At 42.4% G+C, this 13391-nt stretch overlaps 1 protein-coding gene across 6 annotated transcripts in view; it reads left to right on the top strand.

Annotated features, from left to right (window-relative positions):
* Positions 1 to 1863: 1863 nt before the first annotated feature.
* The window catches only part of jam2a (junctional adhesion molecule 2a), a 13024-nt gene continuing 1496 nt past the window's right edge, over positions 1864 to 13391 (top strand). Inside the window, exons 1-9 of one of the 6 annotated variants that reach the window (XM_035998513.1) lie at positions 1864 to 2367; positions 7147 to 7212; positions 7405 to 7515; positions 8363 to 8512; positions 8636 to 8823; positions 9084 to 9186; positions 9941 to 10045; positions 10218 to 10233; positions 12991 to 13062. In XM_035998513.1, coding sequence (XP_035854406.1) covers positions 2319 to 2367; positions 7147 to 7212; positions 7405 to 7515; positions 8363 to 8512; positions 8636 to 8823; positions 9084 to 9186; positions 9941 to 10045; positions 10218 to 10233; positions 12991 to 13062 — 860 coding nt within the window. In that variant the 5' untranslated portion in view covers positions 1864 to 2318. Of the gene's footprint in view, positions 2368 to 3140; positions 3160 to 7146; positions 7213 to 7404; positions 7516 to 8362; positions 8513 to 8635; positions 8824 to 9083; positions 9187 to 9940; positions 10046 to 10217; positions 10234 to 12990; positions 13063 to 13391 lie in introns of those variants that run through there. The other 5 variants (XM_035998511.1, XM_035998512.1, XM_035998514.1 and 2 more) reach the window with 5 other exon arrangements.

Below are 13391 nucleotides of genomic sequence, written 5' to 3' on the forward strand. Positions count from 1 at the left end.
TGACATACACACAATTGAGCAGCTCCCCCAGACCTGTTACCCCCTCTCCCCTCCCCCAGTTGTACATTACAGATCCCCGTTTGACATTCGAGCCTCTGCCACTGTGTGTGCCTTCGGACGAGCAAGAGAAGTTAAAGACGGGAAGCATTAAAACCCTTTCATGTTCAGATTATTCAAGGTGGGTTTTGTAACAGCGAAATTCTTTTCCTGCGTTTAATCACAGTCAAACTGTATCAATCCCCATCAGGAGATGGCTGGAGATTGAGCAAAGCCTCAGGCCAGAAAACTTAGCCGCTGTGCAGCTGTTGCTCCCACTCAAGCATCCAACCACCGCCACCACTACCCCCCACACCAACACACAACACTCTGACAATGTGTGAGACACACCCAAGGACATATGCCTCGGACTTAGAGCACAGTCACACCACCACCACCAATTGAGATGTTTGAATCGGTGCCCTGAATTCCCGGCTGCTGTAGTGCTTGAGAGATGTGTAAGATGACTGCTGTGTCTGCGCCGCCGCTGCTCAAACATGATTAAAATTGAATAGCTACTAAAACACTCTGGAATAATGCATTCCTAGAAATGAATTCATAATGTGTTTCTGTTCTCTATTTTTTTGCTGAAGAGCTCGCACAGTACAAAGTCAACCGTGATTTACTTTCCGTGGAAGGACTGATTGAAAGCAGTGGAAGTGTTTATTAAGTTTATCAAGGGTTGAGGCAGAGTCTTAGTGTTGTATCCAGTGGTTAGTCTTAACACTTGTTTAGTCATTAGTAATTCACTGGTCTGCAGGACTTGGTCTGTTTTCTCTGTTTCTGCACTAAAGAATTGCAACAATACTAAACAATAAATGTGACAAAGACACACATCTTTGCAAAGTAATTAATCATAGTATTCTACATTTTCTGTTATCTAGAGATGAGCACTGAATACTTTTCTGTTTTTGGCCTTGAGAGAGTGTTGAGCCGTCCCTTCATCTCGTATTGTCTATTTATTCTTTTGGGCTGCACCTGTCAAATTTAGCTTTGAACACATCGGCATCTCAATCCATGGCTAAACGTATTTTTGTCATCTTTTGCCTCTTCAAGATTGAAGTAGTCTGAATACTGAATAAAAAATCGCAAATTTGATAGGGCAGGATGCTGTAGGATAACTCAACTTCAATCTAAAATTGAGAGGCCTGTTTAAGTGCTTACATGGAGACTATAAAAAAAACTTGATACACTTCAATGCGCAAAATATGAATTCAGCCTGTTATCAATCAATATAACTAACACTCTCTAAAAAGGCACCCTTTTAAAAAAATGTTGTATTCAGTGGCTATTAATTGGTATCAACTATTTATAGAGTGGTATAACCTTAATTAACAAACATGTTTTGGGTTGCCAGGTTGTGAGAAAAGCTTTTGCTGTTTAGACAATCTGCTGGTAATACCGTAGTTATTCATGTTGGTAATTCATTAATACATGTTTAATAAGCTGTTGTTTTTTTTTACAACCTGGCAATCCAGAAGTTTTTATTAATGCGTTATAACAGATATGTAAGTTAGTAAATTATTTGTTAAATAAAGCCATTAGCTACAACTTAAAAACTCGTATTATTAGGTTATATAAGGGACCTTATTAACAGACTTCCAGAAAGATAAACTGTAATATATCCACACCTGATCACTCCCTAAATCATTAGAAACAGGAAACTTTTGGACTAAATGTTCCATAATGTGGCTTTCAAATACATCTGTAGGCTCAGTTTATGCCATCCAGTAATATTAAAAACAAACTTTAGGGTCAAAGCCGGGCTATGAGTGCCACACCTTGTTGCCATACCCAGTTGACTCCCGTTATGTGGCCATTTGGTCGTGCAGTGCGCGTCTTGGACACGGCGCTGCGCTCTCGGCGCTCCGCCGCCCTGCTCGTCTGAAAGCACACCCCGCCCTCCCTCCATCTCCACCTCTACCAGCGCCGAAACCACACACGAGGGGGGAGAGAGGACGTTCATCCGCGTCTTTCATAGTAACCGAGCCACGCCGTTCACAGCCAGACTACTCAGCCAGGACACCGGAGTCTCTGACCGATCAGTCCCCGAGGTGCGTCCCGCTCATCCGCTCCCCTGCCAGCAGCTCAGCGCCGCTTCGCTCCGTTCCGCGCCGGGCCGGTCCGGACCGATCGCTTCCCCCTGGAGAACAGTTTATTCCCTGGAAGCTGGATGAATTATTGGAGAGTTGTGAACAAGTGCGAGAAGAAAGCTGTGGCTTGGGATCTGCCTCCTCGCTCCGTCCAGGGAAGACAAGACTCAGCCAGAGTTGTGGACGATAATGGAGGGGACGTCCCTGTATCTTCCTATTGTTATTTTACTGATGCAATGTAAGTGACAAATGGAAACTATTCATTCAGGAGAACTAACTGTCTGTATTTGTGTTTCCATACTTCTCTCCATGAGATAAAGCTTAGGAAATAGATGAGTAAAGTGGTTTTGTCACTTATTATTTATAATAATTTCTTCATTATTTTAGCTCATTCCTAGGATCTATCATTTGCGAAAATGGTCATTTAATTAAGTGCTCTAGACTTAATAATCATTTTTTTTTTAACAAATGACTAATTCTTGGAGAGATTCGTGGAGAGACAGTTTTTCTTATTTTTCAAAAAAGTGGTTTTAATTCGGGGTTTTTTCAACAAAATATTAGAAAATGTGAATTTGCAGGGAAACTTTTAGTGGCAGAGTTACACATTTTAAAGTTAAATACAAAAACGTATAAAGAAACTTATTTTGGACTTTTATTTTAAGTGTTATTCCCCAGTTCAGTTAAAGCCCCTCTGTGAGAGTGGGCTGTGGTGACTATGCAGCCAGACTGGCTTCCTACAAGTTGGCCCTAAAGTTGTATTTGGCGGGGTGCCACCAAAGGGTGTGGGCGACATGGTGGTGGCAGGGGGGCACCCGTTTTGGCAGAAGACGTGACGGATCCGTGCATGAGGTCAACAATTGGAGTACCACCAGAAATTTCAAACTGTTTTTCTCGTGATAAGGTGTTTTCGTAGCAGGGACTTTATCAGGCGACTGAAGGGCGGAAGGAAATAAGAAAACAGGAGTGGAGATGAACATGAGAAAACCCTTTTTCTTTAAATTGCAAAAAGGCACCTAACTTTCCCTGATGGGTAAGAGAAAGCAGTCCAAGTGCCTTTAGGACTCCAGGGGAGCAGCAGCAGTGTGAGATGGATGTGATGAGACAGTTAGAGTGAGTGATGCAGATTTTACTCTGTGTTGTCCACATTTTGCCACCTGTCAGGCCACAATTCACAGAGGTGTATGTGTGCGTCCAGTCCGCTATGGACAACACGACAGAAATCACTCATCGTCTGGCACACAGATAGATGTCGACAGTTTAACAGAGCAGCTTCAAATCTGCCTCAGCTCTAATGAATGCCTGTGGAGTGTATTTTTAAAAAACGAAACGCAAAAAAAACAGAAGGAAATGTTTTGGGTCGGTCTCTGTGGCAAGAGACCTAACATCCCCCATCTCAACCTCTCACACACACACACACACACACACACACACACACACACACACACACACACACACACACACCGTGTCTGCCTGAGACAGCTGTTGCTCACAGGGTTACAGTCATACAGAGAGGCTTTGTTCAAATGGAGAACACACACACACACGCACAGTCCTCCCTGTTTTTCTCTGTACCCCCACACCCTTGAAACGTGTGTGCCGTTCACGTTATCTACATCACACAGCCAGACAGGATATGTCTTATGGGCCCATTCCCTTCCTCTTTCATTTGTCCTGTTAATTTGAATAAGTGCCTTAATTGTTACTGCGCCATGCTTGTTGACCCCGGCCCAGCCCTGGAAACACCCACCCTAGTCTCTGTAACACTCTGTACGGACCACGTAATGAGAGTAAAGCTGCGTGCCAAGAAGCGAGCGTGCCATCTTTCTATTTTTGCTCAGGCCGTCCCACTGTGAGTTTGAGCTGTCGCAGTGTTTGGTTGATGTTGATGCCACGCACGAGGTGTGTGTGCGCGTGTGTGTTTTTGTCTGTAAGCTTGTCTGTGTTGAAGCCTTTGTCTCGATGTTTCTTTGCTTCAGTGCCACAACAGACCCATCGCAGAAGCATTTTAATTACCTTACTGGCCATATCTGATGCCATATTGGAGGAATAATAGAGATCTGCTGCTCATGAAAAAAAAGTATATATAAGCCACTTTAGTTTGTGATTCATACTCGTCAAAAATATTTTTGGTGTAGTCAAACTAACACAATATACAATTGTATTAGGCCACAAATTTTGATAGCTACTCAGGTGGTCAAAGATGCTCTGCTCAACAGCGGCCCAAGTCCTGCATGCTTGGACCCACTCATGATGAGTGACGCGACTAAATCTTGGGCAAAATCCAAGTGCCAACTCTGGCCCAGCCAGTGCTACTATCTGGAGCTGATTCTCAGTCCAAATCAGTCCACACTACAAATGCCTGACCAAGGATCAGTCCTCAAAGTGATGTGTGCAGATGTTGAGCCACAATCAGCCTGACTCTGCTGGCTAGAGGGTACAATTAGCTAAAATAGCTTTCTAATAGCAAATCTTCATTTTGCGAACTACTGAGACATTTTTTGTTGATATACGTTTCAATTTTGCTAGCTACTCAGGTGGCCAAAAATACTCGGCTCGACAGCAGCCCAAGTCTGGCATGAATCTTGAGCTAATTTCAGGTGCCAATGGTGGTCCAAATCTGTCTGCTAACTGGAGCTGAAATCAGTGTGCACCACCACACCTAGCCAAATTTGGCAGCCATACATGGGCCAGGTCCGGCTCATGTCCTCACAGCCAACTGTGCCGACACTCGGCTGGCTGTACTCTAATACTAGCTAAAATAACTCTGTTAGCAAATCTGTTATATGGAAAATGGAATTTGGTTGCCTCATGCATGCTAAAAGCTGTTTATGCATTGTTTTAATTCATGTATTTATTGGGCAATACAGCCAAAAAAAACGCTGCATGTGTGCAACAATAGAAGCATGACACTGAAGTGACATCCAGTGCTCAGTGGGTCAACTTTTGCATGCTTGCACACATTTGTCTCTAAATCTGAATAACCGTCATGACTTCTTGTACAGTAGGCCTTGCACCATGTTAACATTACCCACCATGCAGTGGTGAAATGATCTGAACAGGCCATGTGTTCATTGTCTGCCTCGATGCCTTTGTAGTTAATTGAGGCCATTGAAGCTGACATTGTTCATAGTAGTAGAGCACAGTGGAACACGACACAGGGGCAGCGGGATGCATGCATGCAGAGCCTCTTTGCTCATTTCTTTATGTGTGTGTGTCAGTCAGTGCAGCGGTAAAGTGTGGGCATGTTGTCAGCCCAGCTACATTTCTTTTTTCTCAAAGAGACACCCTTCAAGGTGGCGGCAGGCCTGGTGTCACACTATGTGACAAGAGCTTCTCCCGTTCACAGTCCTACTGTCTGAGAGGATCTCCCTCACCTTCAATCCCGCTCTCTCTCTCTTTTATTCATGCTACTGCAGATCTCTCGCCCCCCTCCACCATCCTCCACCCACCTCTCCTCCACTCCACTTCATTTGTATTCTATTCTTAGGGCCGCTCATGTCTCCTTTGTCGTTCCTCCTCGTCCCTTTTTAATCTCATTGTATCTCCCCCTTCGTCTTGTTCGTCATTTAGTGAGACAATGCTCCTCAGAGGGTGTCGAGGTACACGAGCCAAGGCTACGGCGATAATCCTGTTACACTGCCGCAAGTCAACACATGGCAAAGCGAGGGGAAGAGGGACATCTGGAGGGAGTGTGTGCAGTTTTAATTCCCTTAGCTCAAAGTTTGACCAAGTGAGGGTGGTGTGTAAATTGAGCCAACTTAGGAAAAGCTTTAAAAAAAAAAAAAAAAAAAAACTTGAGTGTGCGTTATGCTGCATTTGGCAGATGACATTATTATTGAATAGGCTGTTGTTTATTTAAAAACTAATTTAAAAATAGCAGTTTTCGTGGAAATAAGAGCGAGGGAGACCTTTGGGTCTAAGCTACAGTTTGTATAGTCATCCAACATGGCTGCCTTCCTGTTCTTTTCCACACTTCCTGCCCTTTGTCTCAGCTTGCCCTCCATTCTTCCCTGTTGCCTCTCCCTTCACAGGAGAAAACTTCTGTAAGTTAGGAATGCACTAACAATGGGGCCCACACAGGAAGTTACTGACAAACAGGAAACTGGTCACAGTAATTTTACAACTGTGAGATTTTGATCATCCACAATGACAGGAGAAGTGTGTTTTGTGGGACGTTATTAAGCTTTTTGCTTCCAGGAATATGTGAAGGGGACATCTTCATTACGCCGAATTAAAAGTTTGTTACACTTCTTTTTATAGCCCTTAATGTTCTGAGTAAGTACCCCTGAGGCCCATTCAGCATTTATTATGTAATTTCAAAAATGCATGTGCATCTAAAAATCACTTTTTCACTTTACTTAAGTTGCCAACTTTTGGGAGATGTTAAAGGCTTCCGTGCCGCAGCAGAGAGTGTTTTACGGTTCTTGCTGTGTGCATGTTTGTGACCTGTTATCCCCATAAGTAACCTTCACCCCGTTGAACCCAAGTTTAACAACAGGACAACCAGAAAATAATCTGCCCAATAAACCAATCAGCACACAGGAAGGGCAGCTCTGGCTTCCTCTTCCTGTTTGGAGGCTGGATATCAGTGACACACAGACAGCAGGGAAAAGAAACATGGACAGTGTGCTGTCTGCCTCTTTGCTAATGCCCCATACATCAGGTTAATCTGGACAAGCCTCTGGAGAAAAAATCTGCTTGGTGACCGTGTCCTAACCTGCGTTTAAATTAACATATGGCGGGCTGTTCCTTAACCCTGCTGGATTAAAGCGGAGGAGGGAGTAATCCTGCCCTTGCCTAAAATCTCCTGGAGAAGGACTCTGGCTGTGTTTGCCTCAGTCGACCAAAGACGGCCATTAAGCATTCTCCTCTTGCAGTTGGCGGACAGTGTGAAGCACTTTACCCAATTCACCTTGCCCCCTAATGGATGACAAGCAATATTGCGTTCTGAACTGCTCTCACCCCTCTCTTTTTTATCTCCCACTCTCCCGCCCCTCTTCTTCTCCACCACTACCAGGTTCCCCCTCCGTTCCTGTTACCGTGGCGACCAACAGACACAAGGTGGAGGTGCGCGAGTTCTCAGGTGAGGCAGAAAAAGCAGCCCTGTCACTGCGGGTTTTTTTTTTTTTTTTTTTTTTACTCTCAGAAGTTGCTTTATCTGATTCTCTCTGACAGAATAAACCATAAGGCTATAAATAGACCAAGCAGTTAAAAATGCAATTGATTGAAGTCTTCGCTATTCTGCCATAAATATCTCATTGGCTCCCTTTTTCAGATGCGGTGCTGTCCTGTACGTTCCACACAGAGAAAGAACAGAACCCGCGCATCGAGTGGAAGAAGAAGGGGAAAGACGTTTCCTTCGTGTACTATGATGGACACTTCAGAGGTAAAAAAAAAATAAAAAATAAAGCAGCTTGTTGCTCTTAATCCCACGAGTGTCAAACAGGCCATTTGTTTTAATCAGCCTGCAGTACCAGCCTTGAAGGGTTTTGCCACATGCCAGTGGCTACCAGTGAGAGAGGAATAATGGATAAAGTATAAGAGATAATATAGCACAGTCCACGTGTCAGTGGTGTTGAGGCATAAAATCTTAACCTGTATCCTTGATCACTCTCCTTTGTGATTTAGGATGTGGATTTAATAGGTGAAATAAATAATAAATCATACAGTAGCTTTTCACCCGGTCAGTCTCTTTTAAAGACAGCGCACTTAGACTGACAATTTTCTCAAATATGTCAAGCCTCTTCTTCATTGTCAGCTTTAATTCACAGCTAAGGATGGCTTAAAAGGTGGCATGAATGAAGAGTTACTGCTTTCACAATGTCAACAAGCATTTTGTAAATTCATGAAAAGTCATGCCACTGAAACCTACTCTTCCACCCAATGGCTGGGTTATCCGATTAGGAGACCCTGGGGCAACACATTTGCTGTTACAGTACATGCGTGCTGATACATACAGTAAATGCACCCTGTAGTCTCCAAGTTTCTTTAACTATAGTACAAACTGGGGCTTTAAGGGCTCCTGGAGGTCTGGGGCTTATTCAATTCATTTTTATAGACAGTTTAACAATAATAATATATCATGAAGTCTGTTGCTATATTATAATCTGGATGTAATGTCTCATATTTAGGTGGCAGTAATGTAATATACTGATTTAAACATAGTGGCTTTAGCCCGCAGCCAGGAAAGACTTTGCTCTTTGATCTTCCTGACCTCCTGTCCTTTCTTTCAGCTCCCTTTGAGGGCCGGGCGACCATTGAAGGGGCCACGGTGACGCTGAAAAGGGTGACTCAGGACGACGCTGGGGAGTACCGCTGTGAGATCAGTGCTCCTCAGGACTCCGTCAGCCTGGGCGAGACCAACGTCACGCTCAAAGTCCTGGGTACGACTCAAAGACCACGATTAAAAAAAAAAAAAAAAAAAATGTAAGCTTAAATGTTTGGGAGATTTGTTTCTACAGGTTTTGCTCATGTTTCTGTAACACTTCCCTTGTCCTGTACTCTAGTGCCCCCACACACCCCGTCCTGCGAAATCCCCAGTGCGGCAGTGACAGGCTCAGTGGTGCAGCTGCGCTGTAGGGACCAGCAGAGCATCCCGCCTGCTACATACTCCTGGTTCAAGGACAACCAGCTAATCAGCCAGCCACGCCACGCCAACGCCACCTATCTAATCAACTCACACACAGGAGTACTGGTGAGTCTGTGTTTGTGCAGATAAGGTAAACAAGGACAAATGAACTGTGTGGGAACTAGTTTACACGGTCTCCTTGCAGTATCATCATAGAAGCGTGGAAATTATGCTGCCGAGTTTTTTGAAATTTCTTGGAAGCGCTCTTTGGATTGATAGTCGGTAGTGTTTGTTGCTCAAGGACACTCCAGCAGAACAGATGCTAAAATAAAAAAATTGAAGCTATCCTCAAAAACGTTTTCTTCTTCCCTTTGTCTTTTCTGCAGGAGTTTAGAGCTGTAGCCAAAGACGACACCGGTCGATACAGCTGCCAGGCTTCGAACGGAGTGGGACCGGCCAAGATGTGCGAGGGCAAGCACATGACGATAGGTGTGTGTGTGTGTGTGTGTGTGTGTGTGTGTGTGTGTGTGTGTGTGTTTGTGTGTTTCCACACTTCTTCCTGCCTCTTCCCCACACCTTTCAGTGCTGGAGAAAATCAGGGATGCAGTGGAGAGGAAAAACCTACAAAACTTAAAATGTCACCCTGCTTCTAAAATCTAAAACACCTTTACAAAGCAACTTAAAGGTCCCATATTATAAAAAGTTAAATGCCATGTCATTTAATATTATTTAATCATGCATGCATATTTAGACAGACAGTATAAGAAAAAAAAGTGTTTTGTGAACATTAAAGCATGTAAACATGTTCTAGTGGAAACCCAACATGCAAGTATGAACACGGACATGACCATAATATGGGAACTTAATAATTTGTAAGGCTACTGCATCAATTCTTGACACACATTACATGGTCGAAAATGATGCCGTTTTCTCAGGAAAGGTCTTCAGCTAATACATTATAGAATGTACTGTAGTAATGTAATGTAATCTAGGTTAATGCAGACAACCATTTTATGCACTTAATAAATGATAGGAAATGTTATTGGAGTACAGGAAAAGGCATTAGGCAGAGTTGCACTGAAATATGGCCTCACTGTTTGTGTTTGTATGGTAACCACTGTTCCACTGCATCTTTGTGACTTACTGCTTCAATAAAATAAAACGGAGAGTTTTTCTCCCGGTATGTACCGCTGCATATGAAAAACATACCATAACTCAGTCTCTATTTCCCTCTCACCTCCAGAGGACGTCAACGTGTCGGCCGTGGTGGCAGCAGTGGTGGTGGTCTGCCTGGTCATCGCATGTGGATGCGGGGGATTCCTCTTGCACCGCAATGGTTTCTTCAGCCGTGAGTTTGTCTCTTTAGTTCAGTTTTTTTGCTGTGTTTATTTATTTTTTTTTTTTCAATCGAACAACCAATGTGTCTGCCTGCATTATCAGTGCATCAATTAATATTTTCTCCAAAAAAGAACTCCTGACATTCCCTGTTTTCTCCTACATGCTCCTGTCTCCTCCATCAGCAGGACACAGAGGAAGGTAAGAGCTCTGTGATTGCATTAACATCGATGTGAACAAACACAGGCTAATACCCCACACACTTTAGATTGATGGAGGAGGGCGGGTGTTGTTGCACTAAGTCTGTGTGCTGAGTCAAGACTGTATAGAGTGACAGCTGTGGCTGTGCGTGCGTGCGTGCGTGCGTGCGTGCGTGCGTGCGTGCGTGCGTGTGTGTGTTTGAGCCACAGCCGTGCCTGTGTTTCTACTCATCCAGTGATTGGTGCCAACAGATGTAAACACCATGGGAAAAGGTTGTTGTTTTTTTTTTTTCAAGATGATTGCCACTTCCAGGCAGACACACAGCTGTTGGAATCATGTCAAAGTGTAGCAAGACAGATGATCTCAAAATGCAGACATTTAAAGGGGGAGAAACAACCAGTGCAACATAAGTATGGAATAATTACTGGCTGTTAATCAGCAAGGAGGAAATTATTGGCAGTAGAAGGAATTGCAAGCAATTAAACAGATTGGATGGTTAATTTGAAAATGGATTATTTCGATATTGCAGAGATTGAAGACTGAGACTGTGGCATACTGACAGAGGGCTGTTAGTGCAGTTACACACAAGAGTGGGCGAAAGGCCGTTTTGATGCTTGACTGGTTGTTAAGTCAGAAACCACAGAGACGTAAATGCATGTCCTCATGTGACTGGCCTAATTCACTTGACTTTATGTTATTTGATTACTGGCTTGTTACTGCGCAGCGTTTGATGGAGTGTCATTGTGGAGCTCTCCTTGAAGCTGATGCGAAAGCTCTTTGTCTATGTTAAAGTCTGATGCTTATCCCACTGAGCTAACTGGAGCTGTCAGTGTCAACCTCCTATTTATAGAACAGGCTTCTTCACAAAGACTCAAAGACAATGTGACATGATATCTGATGCACCAAAAGTAGGCACAAGTTAACAAAGTAGGAATGCAGGTCTAGGATTTAGCTCTGCCTTTTTAGAGAAAAATGGTCAAGGGGACCTGGTTAGATGGATGGATGTTACATCATGCTAAACACTGACCAGGGGCCGATTTGAAGTTCTCCTTACAGCCGATGGTTGTTGGGAAAAAGGAAAATTTGGGCTGTTTGGCACAAGTGAAGTCTCGTTTTAGTTTTTAGGATCTTAAAGCTCAATGACAAAGTGTCCCTGTAAAATACACACAGCTGCCAATGTACTCTGATGGTTACATTACATATTCATATCTCTCAGCTAGTGTTTAAGATGAAATATTTGAAGAAACCTGTTTTTAAATTATGTTATTCATAAGAACATATTGTAGTAGTAAACAGCAGTAAATAAATGGGAAAATCGTCGCAATAAGTGTAAATTGAAATACTGTGTAAATATGAGTGAACTTGTGAGTTATTTAAAACCATACAATACGTGTGTGTGCATTTTAAAAGAGACTTCCACTGCTGTAATACAAAAGAGGCGGTAGAAAAGGATTGCACAGAATTTAGACATTGTATATTAGGGTGTTGGATTGCTGCATGTGATTGGCTCACCACTTGACCTGCTCCCTCCAGCATTGCCTTCAGCTCTGCTGCATCAGGACTGGCTGCATGTCAGTACAGGTTTGTTGCCGTAACCCCAGTTCTGTAAACTTGTGCATAGGATTTCTGCAGTGGTGGAATGTAACTAAGTACATTTACTCAAGTACTGTACTCAAGAACACATTTTGAGGTAGTTGTACTTGTACTTCACTCAAGTCTTTTCTTTTCATGCCACTTTCTACTTCTACTCCACTACATATCAGAGAGAAATATCGTACTTTTTACTCCACTACATTCATTTTGACAGCATTAGTTACTAGTTACTTTACAAATTAAGAGTTTTGCACACAAAACACATGCAGTTTATAAAATCTGATTTTTTTTTAATTATAAATGAAACTACCCAACAATATAACTGCCTACAAGTCCAGCTGAAATGATTAGACTTTCGACCCTTTTTTTCACACTTTTAATGCTCTTTTTCACCATTTTTTGTTTGTTTCCAGTTTCTAAAATGTGAGTCTTTTTCTACATTGAGTACTTTTACTTTTCAATACTTGAGGTACATTTTCCTGATGATACTTACATACTTTTACTTAAGTAACATTTTCAATGCAGGACGTTTACATGTAGCAGTATTTTTACAGTGTGGTATCAGTACTTAAGTAAACAATCTCAATACTTCTTCCACCACTGGATTTCTATATTGTAAATTTGTATATTCAGGGTCTCAGTGTTGCCACTTGTGGCATTAAATGTGACACTTCACAGGCACAAGCAGCAGCAACATGCAGATTGGCAAACATAAAGCCTAACGACCCTGAATATACCATATACACAGTGTATGCATGTGTATATGTATGTGTGTGGTACACACACATACATATGTGTGTGTGTATATGGTATATTCAGGGTCGTTAGGCTTTATCTTTGTCAATCTGCATGTTGCTGCTGCTTGTGCCTGTAAAGTGTCACATTTATATATATGTATACACACACACACTGTGTATGTGTATATATATATGTATATATATATATATATATATATATATATATATATATATATATATATATATATATAAATAAATAAATATTATTATTTTTTACACAACTAGGGTTATGACGGCACCTTACACATCAGACTTCATACTAATAAACCCCCCACCCACTCACCCATTAAAGCATGGTGTGCAGTGCGACTCCAAAATGACCCCCTCTTGTTAACCCTTTTTAAAGCCATCATGCTGACCCCTGCAGGTCATTTTGGATCTCCCAGTGTCATGGTGCAGCCCACATCAGCAGCCAAACCCTGCACAGAACTGAGGACACGTGAGTGTGACTCTTAGGCCGACAGACAGATGTGGAAGAAACGAAGAGCCATTATAATGTGAATCGTATACACAACTAAAGAACTAATTGGGAAATTGAACCATGAATGAATAGCCTACTTAAAAGAATACTTTGATATATTTGTAAATATCATTATCAAACATCAAGGTACTAATTATAAGCGATCATGTCTGATCAGGTTACATTTTTTTCAGTCAGTTATCTGATATATATTTAAAGTGCAGTGACTTCTTGGAGACTCCACTGGTTGCCTGACAGGACAGTAGCCCAAAACGTCAAACTATTTCTTTAAATATTCAGTAGTTAAA

The sequence above is a fragment of the Sander lucioperca genome, chromosome 24, assembly GCF_008315115.2.
Source record: "Sander lucioperca isolate FBNREF2018 chromosome 24, SLUC_FBN_1.2, whole genome shotgun sequence".
Taxonomy (NCBI): Eukaryota; Metazoa; Chordata; class Actinopteri; order Perciformes; family Percidae; genus Sander; species Sander lucioperca.